The sequence below is a fragment of the Pelodiscus sinensis genome, chromosome 1 (assembly GCF_052426305.1).
Source record: "Pelodiscus sinensis isolate ZL-2025 chromosome 1, ASM5242630v1, whole genome shotgun sequence".
Lineage (NCBI taxonomy): Eukaryota > Metazoa > Chordata > Testudines > Trionychidae > Pelodiscus > Pelodiscus sinensis.
The window spans coordinates 292,480,695-292,507,543 of record NC_143052.1 but is presented as its reverse complement, the minus strand read 5'-3'; the positions used below and the strand labels follow the sequence as shown (position 1 = coordinate 292,507,543).

Sequence of the window (26,849 nt, the reverse complement as noted above, 5' to 3'; positions counted from 1 at the left end):
GGGGGATTTAAATCCCCGCTTCATTAGCAATTGTGATGTGTCTAATTTGCATCCCTTTTACGGAAAAGGGATGCAGACTAGACACAGCCTCAGAGTAGTTGGGCCACAGAGAGGGAGAATGACTCTGAACCCTGGGGTGGTTGCCAGGTCAAATACCCCAGCTGCCATGATTCTTTCATTATTATAAGTGTAATAACATCAGCAAGAGAGACTGATTATCCTATAGATCAGTGGCTGAAGCACTTTCTTGAGAGGTATGGGAGAGACGGGAATTGAAGGGGTCTCCCACCTCCCAGGTAAGTATTCAAACCACTGGGATATTCTTCTAAAGTGAGCAGCAGGTCTGTCTCCTCCAGCTATTTTGTGTGGAATGAGGCAGGTTCCTGACTTTATTTCTCTTAAGAAACCACTTACCTAAGCCAGTGTTTCCCAGAAATCTCGGGGACCAGCACCGGTTCACAGACTGGTCATTGAGAATCACTGATCTAAGTTGCTTGATTCCAGGAGTGAATCTGGATGTAGGTCATTAGTGGAGATAAGCACCCATTTCCATGAGAGGGGATGGCCTTAGGACATCCCTGTGTCTTTGGCATCTCCTATTAGCTATCATGCTGGCTTCTGTAGATCTCGTTCTTCGGCATCTGTCTCTCACCAATCATTGCATAGAGTGCCTAGGTCCCTAACGAGGGTTTTGTGGACCTTCAGTGGTGTTCCTGCGATTTTCTATATGACTAAAAGTTAGGCATTGGAATGCCTGAGTCTCTTTGTAGATCAACCCACAGTCTGGAAGCGTGGTCTTGTAGGCAAGAGCACAGAAGCAGAAAAAGACTCCTGTATCCTGCTACTTGATCTGCCACTGACTCACTATGTGAGCTTGAATACAAGGCTATGGTTAAGTTATGTGGCAATAGGCTGACTCCTTCTTACCAACTCCTCCTCCCCCCATTTCTTTTTTATAGATTCTCTTCTCCCAAAATTATTTTTTCAAACAGCTGACTTTTGTTTTTATAAACTTCCTGAGTTACTGATAGTCAGCTGGTAAGCCCATTCTGTAATCTGTGGAATCTTTGCTACATTGTCATTTATTACCAGGCCAAGGGACCAAGGCAGGAGAGACCTGTATCAGCATTCTGGTAAAGAGCTGCTGAGAGAAAACATTGCGCAGTACCACTTTCTCACTCCGCCTCCTTGGTTCTCTGTTGTCCAACCTCCCCACTTCCTTTCCCCCAACTTCTTTCTAAACTCTGTGGCAACCTCAAACATTGCAGAGGCTCTATTACACCAACTAAGTTTGAGCAAAACTCTCCCAATAACGGTAGTGATGACAGCTGGGAATTTTATTTAAAACTGGATGGGAAAATATAACTCCAAAATGCAAATTATGACTTGTTTATCTGGAATTGTTTTGCATAAAAATAATTGTTTTTTGCCATTTCCCTCATAGAAGTGCGTGCAGATCTTGGAAAACAGAACAGTTGCACAAGAGGGGATTATACGAGGGCATGCTTAAACAGGGAGCGAAACAGAGAGGAAATAGAGGAAGGAAGCAACTAAACCATATTAAATATTTTCTTGTGAATAGTGTTTTCTTAAGCATATGGAATATCTGAGTGTGTAAGGTAAAGCTGCCTGGGCAAACCATGCTTGCTCATTGGATTCAATAGATCACACTGATGTTACCAGAATATTTTGTTTCAGTGATTCCTCTAATTCATTTATTACATGCTCGTGTTGGACTTGATCACCGAGCATTCACCATCTCTAATTTGTATGTAACAGATCCTTCAGTCCTAACTCAGGTCTAGGGAAGTGAATGGTTAACCGGTAAACCTCATCTCTGATGGGTGAGGCTTACTGGTTAAGGTTAACTGATGAGGGCTGGAGCCCCTTATGCTCTAGCCCAGCAGGAGGCCCATCATGGGCCCTGGTGCCTGGCAGGTAGGGGCTGCTCTGGAGTAAACCCCTGCCCGTCCTCCCAGTTAAATCAATTAAATGGTATTTTACATCCCTACTCAGGGCCAAGTCCTGATTATTTTACTCATGCAAATAATCCATGATATAGTGGGACTAACTGCAAGTTAGCAGGATTTGGCCTTCGGTCCATACACAGCTAAAATTCCAATTGCAGTCTAAGGAGGTTTTGCCAATGTAAGGACTGCAGGATTTGACTCCATACGATGACTTTGTCCAACTCATGCTTATTTTAACAGAAGAAAACAAAATTCTACTATGATTTATATTACCATAATTTATATGTTAATTGTTTGAGTTCCCCTATATTTTGTTGATATTATCTCAAGGTTGTGATGAATATAGAATCTTGATTCAGACTTGCCTGTTTTTTACATAAGATTTTTTTTAGTTTTAGTGCTTATTGCTCATTTTAAGCAATGGTTAGGGTTAGGAGGTTTGGGAAAAGCTTTTGAGAGCCATCATTCTCATGTTAACATTTGAAAACACATGCGATCCAGGTACTTATTCTCATTTTTCTCCACTGGGCATTGACACCTGCTGCGTGGAATGTGAAGCAGTAGCACAGAATTTCTAACAGGCTCTAAAACGGCAAGGGCCGGTAGAGCACAGTCTACCACAGTACATTACTATGGCTCTCCTTTAAAGACTCGTTTCAAACAGAAATTGATTAGGGGTTTGTGGGGCCCCTGAGCCAGCACAAGTGTGGGCCCCTTCCCTCCCTTCTGTCTGAATTCTGCCCCCCTCCTGCCAGGGAGTGGGACAAGGGTACTGGGGTTTCCCCTGCTCTGTCCACCTGACATTCCTGCTGGGGAGCAGGGCCAGGGTGTGGGAGCGTCCCTTGCCCAGCGCTCCTCCCATCAGGAGTACCAGGCATATGGGTTGAGGCATAGGGGCACCCATTTTTCCAGGTGCCTGCCAGTTGATCAGGGCCCTTGAACATGGGCCCCACTGGCCCAGTTGCTAATCCACCTCTGGTTACAAGTCCCACATGTGCCATATAGTTCTGCTTTGAGGTCTTTTAATATTTCTTATGTTTGGCTAGTCAAACTCAGTAGCTCCTTTCATCTCAGTGGGTCCTGCTCCACTACTTTGCCTCAGCTATTATTTAGGATGCAATAGGCAGCTATAAGCACTGAGATCCAATGTTGTGAGTAAATAAAACCACTCTTTACTCTACCAAAAGAACATTCAAATGTCACTTGGCCCCCACTGAGTTTGTAGTTAAATCTTTTGGTGTTATCCAGGTGGCTGCTGTATGGCTTCATGAGCCAAAGGCTCAAGGGATAAGTTGGGGCCCCCAGGATCACTCTTGGCATTTCTATAATGGCAATGGTAATTAGCCATTCAGGAAAGAAAGTCCTTCCTTGTAGCATTCTGAATAGCCGTGTGTTCTTAAAGATACCAGCATCATGCTTTTTTCTGACCAGTCAATGTTGATGTCTCTGAAGCATCTCTGGTGATCTACCAATGCTTGCATAACCATAGAAAAGTAGCCTTTTCTATTGATATTTTCCGTAGTAAGGTGGTTTGGAGCCATAATATAGATATGCGTGCTGTCTCATCATTCCGTCTATCATTGGGAATCCTGGTGCTGAAAAACCATCCAGTCGGTCCTGCACGTTTGGAAAAGTCACAGTGGTGCATAGCAGGAGACAGTCAAGGGCCCTGCACACTTGCATGTCAGTGGCCCCGTAGTGAAATTTCCAACTCTAGAATGATTTCACCAATAGCAATCCGGTTGCATCCAATTCCACACTGTGGTCACCACTCGTCAGTGCAGCTCTCATTCTGGTGTCCCTGTGGGATGGATGGCTGGGGAAATTCAGCGCACAGATCCAGAAATGTGGCCTGTCTCATTTGAAAGTGATGAAGTCACTGCTAGTCATCTGAAATGTGGATTACAATGCAGTTCCCCCAAGGCAGTGCTTATTTCTTGGGCTCAGATGCGGCACTCTGCCATCTGAAACCGCCCTGTGAGTGCCACCCACCCTTGAGTTGGTTTTCATTCACTATGTCCCAGCAATCTGTCTTCCACAAAATCATGATGTGGTTCTTTTTGTGGCTTTGCCAGTATCGGAGAATCATGTGTCCTGTACATGCCCCCTCTGATACAGGAGGGGGCTGTGTGTAACCATGAAGTTTAACCAATGAGCCCAAGCTTATCATGTACACTTTCTCAGCCCTGCTCTTGATGTTGGTGGATTGCATACTGAAATAGCTACACATGGGGTACCTCACTGGGCATTGACACAAGCATTTCTGGTGGTGAGTTATGCACAGGAAGAAATAGAATCCAACTCTCACTTTTAGCTGTGTTAGTTCTGTGGGACTAAGTGAGAGAAGTAAACATAGATTTTTATCACTGAACTCAGCAAATATGTTTCAGTGCACACAAGGAGATGACCTGTTAGATAAGATAATGGAATTTTAAGTCTTTTTTTTCCCCCCAGTGTAAAAGTAAATTGAATGGGGCTTGCTAGCCTAACCCATTCAGACATTTCTTGCTATGAACCTTCTATTTCATTCTTGCCAGATTATTTATTAGTTATTAGCTTCATTTCTTTATCATCTTCATTTCCCCACCTCATATGCCTCTACATTTTTCTGTCCTCCTATAACATCCCTTTCAGTAAAAGCCAGCCTTAGGCATAAGCAGACTAAGCAGTTGCTGAAGGCCCCGAGCAGCTCCGGGGGTGCCCCTTTTGCCTCTTAATATGTGTTGTGTGGATATTCTTGTATACAGCCCCAATAGGCTGCCACCGCCTCTGCTTTCAGTCTAACAATAAGATGCACCATGAGCTCTGTGACAACGGTCATTGCTGTTTTTGCTGGGGAGAAAAGTGGAGCCTGCAACCTTGAAAACAACTATGAAGAGGTTGAGAATGGCACTTCTGTATTTCATCCACTCCTTCACTTTTGGAGTTCACTATCCCTGTTCCGTGTAAAGAATTTTGTGTATTGTGGAAGGGCAGCAAGTTCCTCATGGGGCAGGCCTAGTTCCTCTCCTTACAGGGAACTGATAGCAATTTAAATAGTCTCCTGGGCTGCAGAACTGCTGAGCTGTAAGAGCTATCGGTTAGGATGGAGAAGCTAAGTGCTAGGGAGTTCTTGCCAGGGAGCTGCAGAGATAAATGGGGAGCAAGGCTGGGTGCTGCAAAGAGAAGTGGGAAGGAGAAGGGGGTTGTTAGAGGCCACATGCCTGGGTTAGAGCAGGCAGAAAGAGAATGAGGGGAAGAGTCAGAAAAGTTAGGTAGTTAGAAAGTGGAAAGGGAAATAGATTAAAAGGAAGAACCAACCTCTAGAGGATGCCAGAGGCTTCAGTTTTTATTCAGTTCCGGGTCTGGCCAGGGCACGCCCCCTCTGGTTGTCTGCCTTCTGCACTGCCTGCATCTTGGTGTACAGCAGTCAATTAGGGCTGGCTCAGGAGTCAGGGCAAGCTCTTCTCCCTCCCCTCAGAACTCCCAAGAAGATTTTGGAGAGGGAAGGGAGGTAGCAACAGACACCATTTGGTGGCAGGGAGGGGCAGAAGAGGTGGCTAGAAGAGCCCAGCATTTCCAAGGGGGAAGTGAACAAAGGGTCTGTCTGCTCCTCCCCACCTACTTCTTCTCTACCACACCAAGCCTAGGAAGAGGGAGAAGCGGACCCCATTGCAACTGCCCACAAAGCTTGGGAGAGAAGGATGAGGGACCCTAGGCCTTGGAGCAGAGATGTGCCAAGGGGCAAACATGATATGGGCGATGGGTGGTGCAATTTTTGGGCGGGGCATGCAGAGATGTAGGACTGAGGGCAGAATTTATAGGGAGATGCATGCAGCATAATTATTGCTGGGGAAGGGAGAGGTAAATGTGGGGGCAGCAGGGCACAGAATTAATGGCTTAGAATATTGGCCTCGGGGGAGAGACTGGAAGACAGTGGGAACACCTACACTGGGAGGAGAAGTGGGAGGCATCAAATTATTTTACTCTATGAATTTGGGCCATTGGCAAAACTTGCTCCACTCACATCAGGGGTGGGAAAGAGGAATTTGAAAATAAATAGGCAGACAAAAACCACATTATCTTAAAAAAAAAAAAAAAAAACAAAAGAAAAAAACCCCAAAACCTCATGCACCATGGACCAATCTCCTGACTCACTGTGTCTGACTCAATTTGTGAACTTTTAGGATTGGTAATATTGTAGAAGGAAGCTGCTTTTATACCCAACCCCGTTCTCATCTGGTCTTGTTAGTGCTCTGTACTCTGCTCATTGGGTCCCACTGAGATTGGCAGAGAGAGTGGCTTGGTGGAAGTTTGACCCCCAGCATTGACTCGGTATCTCTCAGATACAAGAGTTCCAAACCACTCTGGTACTGGAGCTTTAGTGTAAGGCCACAAACAAAGGGAGTTGTCTAGGTTTCTGTGTCCAATAGAACACTACTTCCTCCTGGTCTCACCTACTTCCCCTTTCCCACAGGCTTGGTTCCAGAAAAAATCTAGAACAGGATCATACTGTCTCCAAAGACTTTCCCTGGCCCCACCAACCTTAAATGGCTAGTCTGCTCGTTTTCAGAAGAGAACATGGCATCAACCTTGGGAGAAGGAAAAGACGGCTAAAGGACGTAGTGAGAAGCAAGGTCCAAGATCTGTCAGGTCAAGATGGAGTTGTGTGAGGGAGAGGAGGAGAAATTCCAACTCAATGCAGCATGCAAGCGGAAGCCAGTGCTGGGATTCTGAGTTAGAATGGCTTTATCCGATCAACGGACAAAGAACAGTGCCTGTGTGTTGGGTAAATAGGTGGGGGGGACAATGTCAGTGCTGAAAGATTAGACACAAAAAGGAGTTTCCTGTAGCTAGGGCAGGTGATATTTAAAGTCTTTTAAGTGACATAGTATGTACTAGACCAACATCTGTTGGTGAGAGCAATAAAGTTTTGAGCTTACACAGAGTCCGTCTTCAAGTCTTGAAGAAAAGCTGTGTATGAACTCAAAAGACTGTCTCTTTCACCAACAAATGTTGGTCCAATGAAACCTATTTCCTTGTGACTTTGTCCTTCTAGAATCCTGAGGCCAACATAGCTATGAAATGACATACAACGTTTTTAGCTATTGGAGAGGAAGGAATTAGGTGTTAAATCACATCAGTGGATGTTTTCAGTGACAACCATTGTTTATTGCTATTGTTATTATTTGCTTGACATTTTAAAGATGCGTTGTGGAAAATGTAAATAGTTCATTGTCATGAAAGAACCTTAGCTGGGATAGGTTTAATGAGTACTTAAGCTTGAATGTTTGCAACTAAACAACATTTTTAGATTCCCCCATGGAAGCCTCTCAGCAGTGTATTTCAGAACTCAAGCAGGAAAAGAGGTAGCTGCGGGAAGAAGGCTAGACCACAGCTTCCTGCAGCTCCCATTGGCCAGGAACATGAAGCTGCAGGCACTTGGAGCTGTGAGGCTCCAGAGGTTCTCCACGCCAGCACTATGTAGTGCCTTCAGGAGCCTCCTGGCCCACAAGAGGAATGGGGTTTGCACCAAGAACCATCTGATGCAATCTACACTTTTAAAGCCTTTGACAGGGTCCTTCACGAGAGATTACTAACAAAGCTAGTCACAAGGGAGAGGCAAAATATTGTTGTGGATCAAAAGTGGGCCAGGAGACAGGAAACAAAGAGTAGAATTAAGTGGATTGGTTTTGCATGGCAAGAGGTTAACCTGGGATGCTTCAAAATTCCTTTCTAGGTGCTGAATTGTTAACTATATTTTTTTAATGATCCTGAAGGAGCAGGGGGTTAATAGTGAGGTAGCAAGATTTGCAGATGATACACAGTAAATTATTTTAGTCGGGATTACAGAGGACTGGGAGGAGCTTCGGAGACACATAAGCAAGAATGAATGGATGGTAGATGAATATGTTATAGGATGGCAAATGAAGCTTGATGTTCTTAAATACAGCATAATGAATACTGGAGGGATAATAATTAGTTACTCCTGCACTTTACAAAAGTACTTTACTCCTAAATTGACTATTAACTCAGGTAAGGGACTTAAGTGTCTGTAGATAGACTATTCAAATCTCTGCTTAATACAGTAAAGACAAAACAAACAAAAACACACTGAACGAGATGCAGTGATTTATAGGGAATTGGATGAAGAATACCAAAATTATTATTATTGTCATTATCTAAATTCCCTGGTGTGTCCTCATCTGGAATACTGTGTATAGAAAACCATTCCATTGCAGAATATTGCAGAATTAGAGGGAGTTCAGAGAAAGGCAATGAGAATGACTAAGGGTTTGTGGATGAAAACAAGCCTTCACTCTGCGTTGTGTTTAAGAAACAAGTAGCCAGAGGCAGTTTTATTACGAGCTGCAGCAAGGGAAGATCTGCCTCGGACATTGTTTTCTTCCACAGGTTGGACTAGCTCTCATGAAGAGGAATTGAAAAGATTGAGATTCATTATTTTAGAAAAATAAGAGGGCACATGACAATTTTATAAAATAACAAATAGTCAAGTGAAAGTAGATCAGGAGCATCTGTTTTCTATGTATCACGAATAAAAACATAGCGACGCTAAAAGTAGCACATTCAAAACTGACAAAGATTATGTTTAAGAATGCATAATTAGACTGCAGAATTTCTTGCCACGGGAATTCACTACGGTAAAGAATTTAGATGGATTAAAAATGAGATTGGGCATTTATATACATAAGAATATCCAAAGTTTTATCCTAATGAATGATAACAAAGGTTTAGGAAGGGATATTAAACCTCATACTTCATATTACAGATCTTGACGAGACCTAGCTGAAGGCAGATTATCCTACATCTGCCTACTATGGGGTTCTGAAACATCTAGGCTGCGTCTACACTGGCATGAATTTCCGGAAATGCTTAAAACGGAATAATATTCCGTTTTCAGTTTTTCCGGAAAAGGAGCATCCACATTGGCAGGCTGCTTTTCCGGAAAAGCCCTTTTTCCAGAAAAGCGTCTGTGGCCAATGTAGACGCGCTTTTCCGGAAAAGAGCCCCGATAGCCATTTTCGCTATCGGGGCTTTTTTCCGGAAAAGACTACTGGGCTGTCTACACTGGCCCTTTTCCGGAACAGTGTTCCGGAATAAGGACTTATGCCCGAGCGGGAGCAGAATAGTTTTTCCGGAATAGCGGCTGATTTTGTACAGTAGAGCATTGTTGCTTTTCCGGAAATTCAAGGGCCAGTGTAGACAGCTCGCAGCTTATTCCGGAAAAGCGGCTGATTTTCCGGAATAAGTGGCCCAGTGTAGACACAGCCCTAGTATTGGCCACTTTTGGAGACAGGATGCTAGACTAAATGGGGAATGAGCTAAGGGTCAGCGCCAGAGCCAGTTGCCAAGTCAAAGTCAGCAATGGGACTGGAGCTGGAGCTAGGACTGGTACCTGATGACTGAAGGCAAGGTATAAGGGCTGGAGCAGAAGCAAGAACCAAGCATGGAACAGGAGCAAAGATGGAAGGAGGCTAGAGCCAGGAGTGGGGCAAGAATAGGGCTGGAGGCAGGAGTCAAGGATGAGCAGTGTTCAAGGCAGGCACAACAGGAAATAAAATTTATTGTGCTTGCTTCTGGCTTAAAAAGTGTGTTTGGTGCAGCCACGTGATTCCCCCAATCAGGGCTCATGTGGGAGGTGCTTTGGCAAAGGATATAGTCCTATTACTGTAGCTTCTTGGCTACCAGTGTCAGCAGATGCTGGGTAGATGTTAGGATGTGGCAACTTTCTGGGGGATTCCCAGGCCTGGGTTTGAGATGCAGGACATTTGTGTGCCTGTGCAAAGGCCCAGTACATTAAGGTTCCAGTTTTGTCTCATGACTAGTACTAAGTAGTGGCATGCTGCCTTCTGGCTAGCACAGGGTGAGGGTGTGTTCTGAGTGTGGGGCCAGGCTGCCTGCATTCTAATCCCAGCTCTAGCACTGTGGCTTTGAATAAGTCCTATACTTCTCTGCTTCAGGTTCCCTCCTGGGAATATGGGAACAGTAATGTTTGTGTACAGCACAGGGAGATCATGAGGATTAATTCATGACTGTAAAATCCTTTAAAAATGAAAAGCACTATATAATTATTAAGCAAAATCAAGTATTAAATAAAATGAAACTTGCGTTCAGCAGCCACATTTACTTCTTGTGTGGCATCTCCAGTACTGGAGGTTTGTAGCCCATTCAGTACAATGCTCTGCTAACCTTTGTGGCCTAATAGTCCTTTTGAGTCACATTATCTGTCTAAGATCTTCTTTTTCTGCTTTATCTTCAGTCATCAACAAACTCTTCCTGTGCTTGTTAATATGTATCTACTGCTGAACCTGTCAAAATGTGCCTTGTAAATTGGATCTTTCTTTTCATAAGAAATAACTGTAATAAGAAACCTTTATATTACAACATGCATGCCCAGATCACTTTATTTGCATCAGTAGTGGAATCTTAACCATGTGGTTTATAATTCAAGTGTGGGGGGGAGGGAGTTCCCAAGTAGTCTACATCTCAGAATCCCATGGAAATTAATGGGAGTTTTCCTATTGACTTCTGTGCAACCCGGATTTTGCCCCAAGTTCCCACCATTCTCAAGAGTCACTTTTACTTACCAAGAGCCTGATTTTAAATTACTTGAAGACCCCCTAAACATTATTCTGGCAGAGTAGAGGTAGATTAAAGTAGGTGTAAATTACATTCATACCTCATTTAAAGTGCTTTTTACTTGGAGCCTTAGTATGACTGAACTGTAATTGTTTAATTTAGAAAAAGAAGTGGCATAAATTGTATGTGTATATTCCTTATATATGGGGGGTGGGGGAGAGAGAGAGAAGAGAAGGATGCTTTTAAGAGACACAAAGAGGAAATGGAACGAGCTCTACATTTCAATGTGACCTCCTCTATGTGAGTAATCAGGTGATGGGGGGGGGAGGTTGCTCAAAGTAAGTATATTTCCTTATAAAGACAAAATCTAGCTCACTGACAGATGAGGACATTCTAGTCACTTCCTTCATTGGAGTGACATATTGAAGGTTGACAAGAAGCACTTCAGCTTGGAAAGAAAGGCTTTAAAACAAGGTAACTTTTCAAAAATACTTCCAGTTTTAGTTGGATCTTGCATATTGCTCATTCTTCCTGGTAGTTTGAACCATAGCATTAGATTTCTGATATGCTTATAGCACCTGTTATTTTTCGGTGCATCTGCCCTCACTGTGCGCTCTAGCAGTTTAACTGCACAGGAACCTGTGGTCACAAGGAGTAACAGCAAAGTAACGGCATAAATCATTTTTCCATCTGGTGCAGATTATTTCTAATATACTCCCAAATGTTTGGTGGTGTAGTATTCTGGTATATTGCCATTTGTTTGATTTGTATTGGAGTTATTGTCTGCATTTGATCCATTTGAAAAAGTTGGGTGGATAAGTAATATTAACCATTTAGATTATGAAGAAGATTGATATGATGGTGTAGTTTTTCTGTTATAGCTTAAAATATGATATTTTGCGTATTAGGAAGTTCAGATAATCTAATCTGTTATGATCTCTTTAATTTCATTATGCTGTCCCTTCTCGGATGATGGGAGTCATATTGGACAATCAATTTTAAGGCAGAATTTATCACTGATTTCAATGAGGACTTGTGCTTAAAAATTGACATGAGAGAGCCTCAGAATAATACTTGGTTTTTTTTAAGAGCCTGAGCCAAAGTGCACTTGTCAGTCAGTCAAAGTATTGCTATTGACTTGAATGGGCTGTGATTTAGACTCCGTTTATTGTGTGTTAAAATCTCGGGATTCTCTAGGTTGCTTTATCTCTTCTGAGCATTCAGGTAATTGCGCAAACAAGGGCCATTCTAGTGATCCTGTCGTTCCATACTCTCCATAGATTTTCTTGCCTCCATCGACCAGGAAGGCATGGATTCCCCATGAAGTTAAATCAAGTTTCACTAAACATTGGCTGTATGCCGTATAGAACATTATGTCTCTGGGTGACTTTGATTTCTCACCAAGACCCTGCCCTTCCATTCTGATCATCATACTGCCTTGCACTCCCAGCCTTCTCCACAGAAGCGTCCTCTCACACATTGAACCCCTCATTTTTGGCCTCCCCCTGGATTGTAGGGGGCCCCACGAATTCTACTCTCCCAGGCCCCACAAAGGAGAGCCCTGTGTAGAAATGTAGATGGATCACTAACAAATGGAGTTGTCATTCTTTTGCTGATGGGACCTTCCATATACATATGTCCCCTGCTCATTCTGAAGGGGTGAGTCAGACCTCCATGATAACAGATGACTTGAAAGTAGAGAATGAGTAGAAAGGGAGGGCAGGGGAAAGCCCAGACAGTCTCGCCTTGCATCCAGTAGAAACAATTTCAAAAACCCCTTCTTATTGGGAAATACCATTAAGAGTGGGCACTAACAGCACTGTGATTATTTGGGAAATTCCCAAAAGCACAGTTAGGTAGTTCTGCATAAAGGTGTGATTTTGGCCGATAAAAAGTTCTGCTTTTTCCTGAGTGTGTCAAAATTTATTTACTATCATCCCAGAACTAAAACTAAGTGATAACATGTTCTCCATCACCCCAGAAAAATTAGAGGCCATATCATAGTATCCATTTTTAATCAGAAGCCTCCACTGAAGTAAATTAAGAGTTCTGCTTAAATGTGGATGATGTAACATGGCTCTAGAATTTGTAAGTTACTTTTCAAAAGTGACTGGAAGCATGTGCAGAATGGCATTCACTGAGTATAATCTCCCCCCATGTCACAAAACTAGCATGAAACAGATAGTGTTATGCCATGCCATGCCATTGATTTTTAAGCCCAATAAGGCGAAGAGCTCAAAATTCAGTTGAACAATATAACTCCATGAAAGAGATGACCTTAACACACAGATTTTGATGGAGATCTTACAGCAATGGTTATCACAAAGACTTTATTAAAATATGTGCTTACTTTGGAAAGTGTGTGTATATAGGAAATGGCTGGTGAAACAAGGAGATTGAAGATAAGTCACTGTTTAATTTGACAACCAGATGACTAATTCATCTAATTATCTGTCTCCTACACAGCTGCAGAATCTAGTCAAATTCCCATGGTAGACAAATATGCTTACCAAATCAAACCACATGCTACCTTTGAACTTGTTATCATACAGTGATGGGCTCATCATTGGTCACTCTGTACTAAACCTAGCCTGGTGGGATTAACAAAAAGGAACCTGGGTGCTGCGGGTACAGAATAAATTGATCCTAAGGAAAACAGGAGGGTTTTAATTATCTTCATCGGTCAAATTATTCATCAGAGGCAGCAATGCGAGGGGGCAGACGGCTCCCTGGGATCCAGAGAACTTATTTAAAAGCTGGCTCCCCGTGTGTACTGGCTCCCACCTGCCCCACCACCCTGTGCTGCTACCTCTAATACAGAGGTAGCAGCACAGCGGTAGCGGGGAGGGCAGGCAGATCCACAGATTCAGTTCTAGTGTCCTTAGGACTCTCCTCCCCAACATGTCACCTCCTTCCCTTCAAGCCTAGGAGCAGTTCATTCATGAATCGAAGAAACTGAGAGGTAGGTGATTTAGGCAGATAGTGTCTTGAACAAATCACTAAAGTGATTCTCCTTGATGGGAAAATTCAGAATTGGTTGTGGGAAAAGCAGACAAACAGGGCATTGGCACAGTACAGAGGATGGGTGAGGTAATAAGATACAAGGGCAGGTAGGTAAGGAGAGGCAGAATTAGGTAGGGTCTGAACAGGTTTAGAACAGCAGGCATAAGGACAATTTTGTTTACTTGGAAAATAGTAATTCATTGAAAGTAGAGTTGCCAGATAGAATTTTTTCCTCAGTGATTTTTTTGGTTAAACTATTGCGGGGGAGGGGAAAGGGAAGGGGTAGACCAAAGTTGTTGAGAGAAAAATTTTTAAAATTAAAAAAAAATGTGGCCCCTTTAAGAAATGCTTTTGAGGCTTTTTGGCCCTAACAGGCTGCTGGCGGCCATTCTCCATCTTGTCTCCCTGCTCCAGGCCGGACAGCAATCTTGCAGAATCCGGTAAGCACCTGGGATTTTTGCCTCCTGGCATGGAAAAAATCAGAAAATACCAGACTCCAAAGAGGACAGAGAAAAGCTGTTCTCAGTAGTGACGGATGGCAGAACAAGGAGCAATGGTCTCAAGTTACAGTGGGGGAGGTCTAGGTTGGATATTAGGACAAACTATTTCACTAGGAGGCTGGTGAAGTACTGGAATGGGTTACCTAGGGAAGTGGTGGAATCTCCATCCCTACAGGTTTTTAAGTCTCAGCTTGACAAAGCCCTGGCTGGGTTGATTTAGTTGGGATTGGTCCTGCCTTGGGCAGGGGGTTGGACTTGATGACCTCCGGAGGTCTTTTCCAGCTCAATGATTCTATGATTAGCAGCCACTACTACAGTCCAGTAGTAACAAGGCTGTCATGTAGGGTTGCCAGGTGTTCAGTTTTGAACCGGACAGTCCAGAATTTGAGCTTTCTGTTTGGGAAACAAATTGAGAAAATATAAATGTCCGGTATTTTCTAAATAACATGTAATGTAGATTGTGATGTAATGTCAACTGTGTCCAGTATTTTTGTTTAAACCATTTGGCAACCCTACTGTCATGAAGGAAGGAAAACTCCATTACCCTACAATCTCACTGGAGCTCCCTTGCATAAAGTCTGTTTACTTAAGCTTGGTCTGACACCTAAGGTTTGGCCTTAAACAGTTAATAAGTTGTGTTGAGAAACAGTGGGTCCTCTCTTGAAAGCATATAAAACTAAGACTTGTGTTGTGCCACCATGTTGCCTTCAAAGCAGAGTTAAATGTCACTTTACGAAAGTCTCTTCAGAGTCTCACTTCCTGAAGTAAATGTAAAGATATCAGAAGCAGCATCTTTATCACACAGTGGCTGAATTGGGGGTGGGCGTAGTCTTTTGGAAGTAAGTATTATCATTTACTGTGAACCAACTGTGAAGCTCTTATTCATGCTGGGGATCTGTTAATCACAGAAATAGTCCCATTGATTTCATGAGGATGGCAGAATCTTGCTCTGTAGTTTTGTACAGTACTTTGCACAGTGGGGTCTCAACCTGGTTGAAACCACTAGGGCGCTGGTTCTCAAAATATGGTTCATGGACCACTAGTGGTCCGCAACCATTTACAGGTGAGCCACAGGCTCAGGGCTTGCCCTCCCTCTCCCCCCTCCCACACACCGTGGGGAGCCTGCACTGATTCTTTAGCACCCTGCACCACCATCACCCTTCTGCACACTCCTTCTCTCCCAGTCTCCCCACTCTCAGCCTGCTACTGCACCTTACCTCCCAGCTAGATCCCGCACCTTTCCTCTCCTCCTGCATCTGTTTTGTTATCATGGGCTGGTGATCTGCGGAAAGGTCTGCATTGAGGGAGTGAGCCACGAGCCAAAATGTTTGAGAACCACTGCTCTAGGGACTACAATTATAAAAATGTTACAGTATTGTTAATATAGTCATGTACTTTTCTGGCTCTTTAGAATTTAATTCAGTGCCCTTTAGAAACTTAGAATGAAACATTTAACATTATCTTGTATTTGAAGCTATTTAAGTGGGCGGATGGACACACTACAAAGAACGTACACCTAGAAAATGAGCATTTTCTTAAGTGGGTTCTGTCCACGAAAGCTCATTATATCATTTACATATTTTGTTAGCCTGTAAGGTGCTACTAGACTATTTGTTGTTTAAGTTTTTCCAGTTACAAACTAATTCGGTTACCCCTCTGAAGCTATCAAAATACATTAGCCAGTCTGTGCTCTTCAGTGATTTTGGAAGTCATTTTATTAAGAATTAAATTTTAATTTGATAACTTGTTCACAAATTGTGGGTGTTTCCTAATGCAGTCAAACACAGCAGTCTACAAAGCAGTACTGCAGAAAAGTATCTGGGGGTCATAGTGGACCACAAGCTAAAATATGATTCAACAGTATAACACTGTTGTAAGAAAAGCAAACATCACTCTGGGATGCATTAGCAAAAGCATTGTAAGCAAGAAACAAGAGGTAATTGTTCCAATCTATTCTGCATGCTGATTAAGCCCCAGGTGGAGTATTGTGTCCAGTTCTGGATATCATATTTCAGGAAAGATGTGGACAAATTGAAGAAAGTCCAGGGAAGAGCAACAAAAATAATTAAAGATCTAGAAAGTATGACAGATAAGAAAAGATTGAAAAATTGAATTTGTTTAGTTGGGAGAAGAGAGGACTGTGGGGGTGCATAACAGTTTTTGAGTACATGAAAGATTGTTACAAAGAAAAGGGAGAAAGATTGTTCTTAACCTCTGAGGATAGGACAAAAAGTAACAGGCTTAAACTGCAGCAAGGGCGGTTTAGGTTGGACAGTAGGCAAAACTTCCTAACTCAGAGTAATTGAGAACTGGGACAAATTTCTGAGAGAGGCTGTGGAATCTTCATTATTTGAGGTTTTTAAGATTGTTAGACAAACACCTGTCAGGTGTTCATTACTTAGTCCTGCCTTGAGTGCAGAGGACTAGAATAGATGGCTTATTAAGCATCCTTCTAGTCCTACTTTTCTATGATTCTGTGATGCTAAATAACCAGTGAAGTACAAAGTGTTGCAGTGGACTCTTTTGCTTTTGGAGTTGTGGGTTCAACTTTTGCCTTAGGCTGCTAGTGAAAAATCATTAAACCACATAACTGAATCACCACACAAATGGTAAAGATTGTTGGTCTGTTGAAGAACTTTCAGACTGAAAAGTAAGAGTACTGCAGGTTAGTACTAAGGGGCATTGATGCATCAATCTAGATCGCTAAAGCATTGATGTCCGCTAGATTCCTGCAGAGCCCCACATATAAATTCAACCTGCCTCCATTCTGGCAGAAACTCAGGAAGACAGTTGAAGTGCTATCTGTCCTCCCAGGCTGTGAATCCATCCTGGGTTTCCTTGTTGGCACAGAGAGGTGCAATTTATCTCTGACAATACTGAAGACTCTAGGATATTACGAACATTACAGCTTAAAATAACAAAAATAGAATAGAAGGGGAAATTTTAGATGATGCTATGATTGCATTAAATATGTTTTGCTGAGCATCAGCTATATTCTTTTGCTCTCTCTCTTTACTGCCTTTAAGGATGTTGATTTTAAAGAAGTTAGGGCTCGCTCTCTCTCTTTCATTCTCTCTCTCTCTCTTTTTGTCAGTGAACGGAAGACTAAAGTTGAGCAACTTTTAAGGCACAATGTTGTGGTTTGTAGCATTGATTATTCAGTTGATCTCACACTAAAAGGAAATTTTCTCTCTCTCTCTCTCTCTCTCTCTCTCTCTCTGTGTGCGAGAGCAAAAAAAGAAGAAAACATTATGCGCCTTTCTTGCAAAATTACCTGCAGTCATCAATCATTTCTAAGGCCCAAAAAATAAATGCCACTTTCCTACCCAAACAAAATATGCTACGGGTTGTACCTCCCTTAACCGGGACTCCCTAGTCTGGCACCGTCCCTCCACCCAAGCCCTGGCTGTGTAGCTCCAGCCCTGCCCACAGAGCAAATTGACTGCTGAGCTCTGCCGTAGATGCACAGTTCCAGCCCTAGCTGCAAATCTCTGGACATGGTGCTCCACCCTGGCAGCAGCAGGGCTGCAAACATCGAGGCTGTGTCTAGACTACATGCCTCTGTCGGCAGAGGCATGTAGATTAGACAGATCAGCAAAGGCAAATGAAGCCGTGATTTAAATGATCGCGGCTTCATTTACATGGCTGCCGCGCTGAGCCGACAAACAGCTGATCAGCTGTTTGTCGGCTCGCCGCTAGTCTGGACGTTCCCCCTGTCAACATCAAAGCCCTTTGTCGGCAGCCCCGTTATTCCTCGTGGAATGAGGTTTACCGGGGCTGCCGACAAAGGGCTTTGATGTCGACAGGTGGAATGTCCAGACTAGCGGCGAGCCGACAAACAGCTGATCAGCTGTTTGTCGGCTCAGCGTGGCAGCCATGTAAATGTAAATGAAGCCGCGATCATTTAAATCGCGGCTTCATTTACCTTTGCTGAACAAACAAATCTACATGCCTCTGCCGACAGAGGCATGTAGTGTAGACGTACCCCTAGAGAGCCCCAGGCTGGGCTGGGGCAGCAGCGGGGGCAGGCTGGAACCCTAACCTGGTAACAGCGTAGGCCAGGAGGGGAGGGACCTTCCCTGGTCCAGAAAATCCCCTAATTCATGACCAGTCAGTCTCGAAGATGCTGGACCAGCGAGGTTCAACCTGTAGTTGGACACACAATCTGAACAGGATGTCTTTGCATAGGGACTGTAGCTGGGTCAAAGGACATAGGGGTGAAACTATAGAGACTATACATCTTAGGGAGGGAGGGACAGAAAGAGGGGGAGAGATTTTGAGATTGAGAGATTCTAGGAGAAGAATGTCCTAGCAGAGACCTTCCGATGATCATCAGTTACATGCACATGAATGAGGAGGGGGGATTTGAGAAACATGGTGGGAGGAAGAATTTGGTAAAGAAAATTCCCCAAAGATACCACCTAGTCCCATAGGTGCTGGATATAAGGTTGGTGGGTGTGCTGCCACATCCGACTTGAAGTGGTTTCTACAGTAGACAGGTTTACAGTGTGGCTTGGTGACTCTCAGCATCCATGCCTACTCCTGTATATCTTTGTGATTTTTCAAGCATGCTTGGGATACATCAGAAAATGCAGGACTCCTTTTCACATTCTGGTGGAATGGAAAACTATTCAATAATCGTGACAAAGTCCTGCACAACGAAATCAGGTCTCAGATCACTGGCAGCTTGGAGAGGGCAAGGAAGAGTAAAGAAAACCAGCGTTAAAGGGGATGCAGCACTTCCAGAGAAAATCATATTGTGTAGTCAAGGGGTTGGGGAGTGCTCAGTCTTGTGTTTTCCTTCTGCTGCTCTAAATGCTCTATTTCACAGGGATGCCATACTTTATGCAGCCTATGTGAGACTAAACCATGTAGGAAAGAGGAGCTGGGGGAGCTGAACATTTGAGAGACGTGACATACTCAATTCTCCCCTCCCCGTTCCCACAACACCCTAGAAAAAACAGTACGATTAACCAGGGATGTAATGGGTTAAAAGTGAAGTAAACTTTACTTCATGTTTAACTGGTTAACCCAGTGTTTCTTAAACTGTGTTCGGTGGCACACCGGTGTGCGGCAAGGCAGTCGGAGGTATGCTGCAGAGAACAACAGAATTCAAAATGGCCACCCTTAAAGGGGCAGGCGACTTTTTTTTTTTTTTTTTTTTTTTGCTCAATAAGTTCCCCCCAACCCTTTTTTTTCCTCAATAACTCCCTCCCCACCTTTTTTTGTTCAACAAAATCCTTGGTGTTCCCCATTAAAAAAAATATTGTTAGGTGTTCCTCAGTCTTAAAAAGTTTAAGAAACACTGGGTTAACCAATTAAGGAGAGCTGCTCCAGCCCAGGGGGGTTTCACTGCCACAGTCAGGCCCAACTGGCTAACCAATTAAGGAGCCCCCCATCCCCAGGCCCATCATAGACAGGGTTGTTTTGGACACCCAAAGCAGCCCCTGTCCCTGGCGGGCCCACGACACTGGAGCAGCCCCATGGAAGGCAGGGAGCTATTCTGGTTAACCAGTGGGGGCTGGAACTGGTAAACATCATCCGTTAATTTTAGCCAATTAACCTTTCATATCCCTGCTAATAACAAAGTAAAGCCCCAGAGAGTAAAGAGTGTATGGAAAATCTTTATTTCTTCAACTATTCCAGCACTTTAAATCATTGCTGAGTTGATAATGACGTGTTTATGAAATGTAATGTCACCCCATAAAATCTGCCATTTTGCTTCAGGGAAAAGGGCAGCTTTACTTAAGGTGCGTTTATATATCTTTATGGTTTTCATTCTGGTGCCTATGATAAACCACAAAATGGAGAAGCTTATGAAACAAAAGCTTTTAGTAACTAATTTAGTATAAATTGTGAAAGCATTCAGTTTTTAATGACTTTACTATTTATTATTTATATTGCACCCTGAGTGCATACTTACTTTGTCAAGTAATATGCAATAATTCATGAGATTACCGTACTTATATTTTTTTAACTATGGTCTTATAATCAGAAGAAATGAAAGAACCTGAATGCTGAAGTGCGTCAATTTAGTGGTGACATTTCATTCCTCATTCTCAGTTATGAGACTATTGTTTTTGTTGTTCCATTATGTCCTAGGAATAAAAAAGTTTGTCATTAGATCTTTTAAAACATCCATGAGATAGCTGTTCCTTTTGAGCAGGAGGTCAATTTAAAATCAGACAAATTGTACGGTTGTAATGTATGATTTTAAATACAACAACAACAACAAGGGAAACGGCTTTACAGAAACTATTTTAGTGCAAGTTTGTCAGCATTTCCAGCACACGGGGTTTCTTTTAAATGAAGGAACACACAAAACAACATTAATTTACGGTTAAGAAGATGGAGCAAGAAGGCATTTGCACACTTTGCTCCTATATTGCAACATGGGAGGTGCATTGCAGGCAAATGAAAAGACAAAGCCATAGAATTAAGTAACATATAGTCTGCATGTCCCTCTACTACCTTAAATTCATTTTATCCAAAACACAGCTTTGCATCTCTCCTTTTAATCTGTTTCCATTTACTTCTGCCTCTTTCTTGCTATTGACAACTCCACTGTTTTCCTCATCTTGCCACCGTTCAACTTGTGGCCCTTATCAGGTCCTCAGTCTTACCAAGTCCTCTCTTTTTATTCTCTGTAATAGTCCCCAGTGCTCCCATTTATACGGCTATAATCCTTGACCATTGACCATACCTTGCTCATTCTTCATTTTGGTTAACCTTACCCTTCCTGCCTCTTCTCTCTCCCATTTACCCAAACCAACTGTTATTAAAAACTATTTTCCTTTCTCACTGCTCCAGTCACAACAACCTCTCCTTAAATCTCATCACCGATCTTATAACATGTCAGCAGGGGCGGACTGGTCCAACGGGATACCAGGAATTTCCCGGTGGACTGTCGTCCAGTGGGCCGTTGTGTCTGCACGCCGTTGTCCCTCACTCCAAGCGGCTCCGCGTCCATGCTGTACGTGGTACTCAGAGCCTGACCCGCTGCCTGCACCGCGTGCCGGACATGACACAGGGAGCGGGGCTAGAGGAGCACACAGGGGTGATGTCATGGGGAGGGCCTTTCTCAACCCATTTCCCAGGCCTATTTTGATTGCCAGAATGCTCCTGCATGTCAGGAAGCCCTTCCTAATCCCTTCCAATTCTTCATCACTGCTTTCCTTTGTGTCCACTCCCTCTCATATTCCCTTTACTCTTCTCACTCTATCCTCCTTTCTTTTTCCTTAGTTTTATACTTAATCTCACGCTGCCCCTCTCCCTCGGGAAATTTCCTAGTTCTTGTCTGCCAATTTCCCTCTCTTCTCCCTCAGATCCTCAAAGCCTTTTCCTCTCAGGAGTCCTTCCCACCTTGTTCACCTCACCCAGTAATCTCCCCACATCCTTCTTTGCTTAAACTACTATCTTGCCTTTGTCTCTTGTCTGACTTACTCAGCAAACTCTTGGAGCAGGGAATGTATCTTTATATAAGTTTTATAAAGTGTAACAAGTAATAACAGTGCACTGTGAATAAGTAGATACAAGCTTATTCAATTTCAGATGGAGTTGTTGGACACCAATATCTGGTCAATAAATGCAGTCTTCTTTGCTAGAGTTTAAGTCAGTGACGCTCAATGAAGTTCTTGTGTTTTGTAGAGCTTTGAGACAGCAGCTGTTAAAAGGATGCATGTCCTCTAGGAAAGTCTGGAAGGCAACTATTGTGTCTAATCTTCACTTATTATAGAGTATCACCATACTGGACGATCTTATTTTAAAATAATATCTAGGTATCCAATTAGCTAAAGAATACATGCAATTACTGTACAACAAAACAGCCATTTTCATGCTTCCTTATTCCATTAAACAAGTAGAAAACATTTAGCCCCATAGGTTAAGGTACACTAGGCACCTGGACTTAACAGTTCTCTTTTTCTCAGTGTATTTGATTTAACTACTTCAGGTAATTCCAGAAAAATGACAATAACTTAACTATAAACTATTGAACTATAAACTATAAAATTACTTGGCATTCCCAACAAATTAGACCGTCAGTCAGTGTCATTCCAAAATAAATTACATTGACATTAACACACAATGTTTCTCTTGGTGTAAACACCTACTGGACAAGATTCTTCTCTGTGTTCATTTAGGAGGCCTTCACTGACTTTACTGAGCAAATGTGGCCAAATATGAGACTATAAATATTAACCGTAAAGGCATCATTCTTTTACTCCCTTTCCTGCAATCTCTTGCCAAATTGGGGTTAAAAGTAATTTTGAAACTGCGTAGGAGTGGCAGACCACAAGGGGCTTTGTTGTTGACATTATATGAATATTGTGATATTATGCATCTGCAGCGGGGTACTAAGATGCCCAGTTTTACAACTTAAACAGTTTTGAAACTTGCAAAGTCATGTGATAGAGTTGTGCTGCTGTGAGTTTAGGGTTAACTGACAAAAGTAGAAACTGAGGACCCCATTTTAATTGAACACCAGGGCGAATTGGGAGTAACTCCATTGCAGTTGATAGTACTGTACAAGGGGATATTAGCTACTAGGATTAATTGGATGAAAGTAAAAGGTACAGAGAGACTGAGAATATAGGAAAAAAATCAAACTAAGGTGTGTGTGCTGAAAGGAACCCTGTAACTGTGGGCCAGAGTTTTAACTTTTCTGCTCTGTTCACCTGGTCTGTAAAATAGGGCTGATAATATTGACTTCACCGTGTTTCATGAGCTTTAATAGCAGTGAAACCTGTGTCTTTGGTGGCCATTATTAATAGGCTGAATTGTACTTAATGGTCTAAATTCTCCACCAGCTTATGTGGGCACAACTCCATTGCTTACAAAGGGAACATTTATGCATGTGGTGAACTTGACGTAATATTTGAAACTGAATTGTGTGATGATATAAATAACAATAATAGCACGTACGTACTATCTATTGAAGTGTGTAATAATCTTCCTGGAGCAGTGTTAGACATCATATTGCTTGATGAAGAATCTAGACTGGACAGTATAAACTGCACTGAAAAAATGAATTAATGGGATGCCTTAATAAATCTTCAATGCTTTCCTCTTTAGTAGGTCCCTAATAGTAATATTTTGAAATACTATTAATATGATTTCTTTTATGTAGTACGCAAAGGCCCAGTTGTACTAAGCACTATATGAACACTAAGTCCCTGCCATAAATAAAGATTACAATCTTATTTATATATTGTGTTCTTCTTCTCTATGGACATTGCTTCAAGAAAGTTTGAGCAAAGTGAACCACCTTCTTCTCATGATGGAAAAAGTATTTTCTGTTCTTGAACTTGCAGAGTTTAGGCAGCTAAACTGTGCTACTGTAGAGACAGAGAGAATGAAAAAAAATCACATTTCATTGCCTTTGGCTTATTTGTAATCTACTTCCGTAAAGCGTTCTCCTTTTGCATCTCATTTACTGGCATTATAAATCAATGCCTAAATTCAGAAAGGGATTAAACCTGAAATCCAGATAAATGCTACCTAACTGCTATACTCAAAGTATTCTAGCAATTGTGTCAAGTATCATCTTTCATTTGTCAAATCCCCCTGAATATCTTTTACAAAATGATACAAATGTTTGCAGTCTGGGCATTCTCATGATGTTTTGGGGTTTTTGTTTTTTTCAGTTCGAAGTGGTTTTAGTGCATTCTCTTCTGGTTCTTTCCTAAATAAAGGCACTGCAACTGTGGCATCACCCCCAAATCCTCTAACTATGGCCCATACAGTATACTATTGTAGTGTAATTGTTATATTATTTTGTAAATCATGTTTATTACATTAATGCCTAAGGACCAAGCAAGAGTGGGGCCCCACTGTGCTATGTACCATATGAACCCAGAACTGTAGACAGTCTCTGCCCCCAAGAATTTAGGTTATAAACAGATATGATAGTCGCAGGGCAGGGCAATACCCCTCCCCATTATCATAGAATGGGTGCAACCTTCAGCAGTGTGTTAAGCGATATGAAAAGCACCTTACAGAAAAAGAACTGAATCTTCCACCTTTGTGTAGCGTTCTCAGTGAAATCAGAATGAGGACACAATTGCATTTAGAACCTACTCCTTCCTTGTGTTGCATGGTTGTACTGAGAGGGAAAGAGCACAATGTGCTCCTTTCTCCCACAAAGTGCCCCTAAAACAATAGAGCTACAGTTGCAACCTTGAGCTGAGGGGGTCACTAAGATGGAGGCTCTGTTTTTTGTATCCCAGTCCCAGGGGACATGTTCTGCTAGAGGGAAGACCCAAGTAGGCCCTTCGCCTGTATGCTGCAAGGTGAAGCGTTCGCTATTTGGTGTTCCCAACTGCCTCCTCCTATGGCAGCAGCAGCGTGTTCCCAACCATGTGTTTGCACCCTAAAAATCCTGAGCTGTCCTGACTGTGCTTTGCTGTGCTTTGGAATTCCTGGCTGTGCAGCATATGCCTGTTCTACCTCCCTCCTCTACACCCCTACAGAGTAATTAAAGCAATTGAGGGTGGGATTTAAGTATCAGAAATATTCACCTGCCTTGACAAGCATTTTAGGCGGGACTTGGCAAAAGAGCAGAACTTTGGCAGCAAGTCAAAGTTGATTTGCATCTGTGGCAGCAGTTCTGAACTGTGGATTGGGACCCCAAAGTGGGTCATGACTTTATTTTAATGGGTTCATGAGGGCTGGCTTAGTCTTGCTGGAGCCCAGAGTCAGAGTCCAAGATGAAGCCCAATCCCCACCGCCTTGAGACCAACGGCAAAGCTTGAGAGCTTCCACCCTGGATGTCAGGGTCAGGGTGCAGGCCCTCTTTTGAGACTAAAGCCCTTGGGCTTCAGCTTTGAACCCCCTACAGGTGGCGAGATTTGGGGAGAGGGACTCAGGCTTTGCCCTCCCCCCCTCCCTCCCAGATTGGGTAGTAGTTTTGGTTGTTAGAAGTGGGTTGTGATGCAAGAAGTTTGAGAACCCCTGATCTACAGAATCAGAAAAGGTCACCTCTTACAGTTACGCTACTGGATACAGATGGAAACTGCGCTGTAAATTCTGAAGACCGATGCAGTGTCATGTTGTCAGTTCTAACTTCTAAGTGAAATTGCTTTGAACTTCTGACTCTTACAACTAAAAGGCACAAACTGATAACCTGCATTTTCCTGCAGGCTTTACACTCAAAGAAGTAAAAATGGCATCGACGGCACACATCTCAGATGACGAGATGGCAGAGTTGAGAGAGGCTTTCAACAAAATCGGTGAGTACAGTTGGCATGTTAGATATTACGCTGGGTGAAGTTGTACTGTATTCCTCTGTACTGATTGACCAGGCTCAGTTATATGAGCCATGCTTCAGTATTATCGAATGGTGACATGGAAATTATATATATAATGTATTCTTCATACAAGTGCAGCCCTTTTCAAATAAAACTACTTAAGCCTGCTGTAGCTTTCTGGAAGTATAGTATTAGCATTCCTTTGCTGGATGAATACAGTAGAAGGTTGCAAAACAGGTTTTATGAAATAATTTGAATATCTTTTTGAAAATGAGACACGGAGTGTTTTAAAGCATTTTTCCCAAAACCATTTATACGCGGCAAATTACTGAGAAGACGACACAAAGATTTTTGATATAGCAAAATAAATACATCGGTTCATAGCTCCTAGGAGAACTGAAGCAAAGGCAAATTAAAAAAAAACCCTAAAATATTCAGCCCCCTATCCTTGATCCTTTTGCATTTGAGTGTATTTTAAACATCCATATCCCTTGTCAATTTTTAAGCCCTGTTCTGTTATTCTTTACTTACACTGGTCCGTCTTCCCTGATTGTAAGCATATGCATTTCTGTCTCTCATAGCTTACATAGGGCACATCTACACAGCAGTGTTATTTTGGAATAACTGATGTGTCCACACTACAAACAGTTATTTTGGCATAATGTCAAAATAATGTCAAGCTGGAGTACTTCTTACTCTGACTCCTGTAAAGGAAGTCAAAGGAAGAGTGTTCTTTCTCAGACTTCCTGCTGTGTAGACAGTGCCAAAAAACAAATTAAGCCGAATTAAGCTATTTCGACTTAAACTACGCAATTGATGTAGCTCAAGTTGGGTAGCTTATTTCAGCTTTAGCCCTGCTGTGTAGACATTCCTTTATCCTTTGCCATTAAGTCAGTCCTTGCTGCCAAGAACTTTCCTTCCTCTAGTCCTGATCCTGTCTCCTCTTTTTCTAGATTCTCTTCTCTCAACTAGTTTCTGTTTCCACTGTGAGACAGACATTGAAAGGATCACAGTCCCATATTAACCCATACTTCTGTTGCTAAGAAGCAGTCTCAAATGTAGATCCTAAGTGGCTTTGCTTGAGAGGGATGCTCAATTTCCAGCTCAGCTCAGGAAATCACAACATAAACTACTTGGAAATCTCTCTCTGAGCAAATGAAGACTACAAAATGAAATCTGGGACAATATAGACTCTAAAAGTAGAGGAGAGTTTATTACAAATAAGTTCCTAGCATTTTCATATGTCAAAGAAGAAATCTGTCTACTTGACAGCTAAAGTTTCAAAATGGAAATCCCCCTCATTTAAAATTCCTTACAAATCATAATAATCTGTGGCACAACTGAGATCAAATGTTTCATTTCTGAAATCTATAAACTACTGCATTTTGATGCTATGGTTTGCTGATGACTAAATATTTGCACATCAAGACCCCCGCCAACATCCAAAGCGAATGAGAATGATAAGAATGGAACAATATCTGGAATAATCATATTTCTGTTGTTTGCCTACTACAGTTACACGTAACATGCACAGTTATTGTCACAGAAAG

General features: G+C 42.5%; 1 protein-coding gene across 3 annotated transcripts in view; it reads left to right on the top strand.

Annotated features, from left to right (window-relative positions):
- Positions 1-26,849, top strand: part of LCP1 (lymphocyte cytosolic protein 1) — a 56,672-nt gene that overhangs the window by 10,658 nt on the left and 19,165 nt on the right. For 2 of the 3 annotated variants that reach the window (XM_006118006.5, XM_025182094.3), the window contains exon 3: positions 25,192-25,281. In XM_006118006.5, coding sequence (XP_006118068.1) covers positions 25,215-25,281 — 67 coding nt within the window. In that variant the 5' untranslated portion in view covers positions 25,192-25,214. Of the gene's footprint in view, positions 1-10,867; positions 11,025-25,191; positions 25,282-26,849 lie in introns of those variants that run through there. The other variant, XM_025182093.3, reaches the window with a different exon arrangement.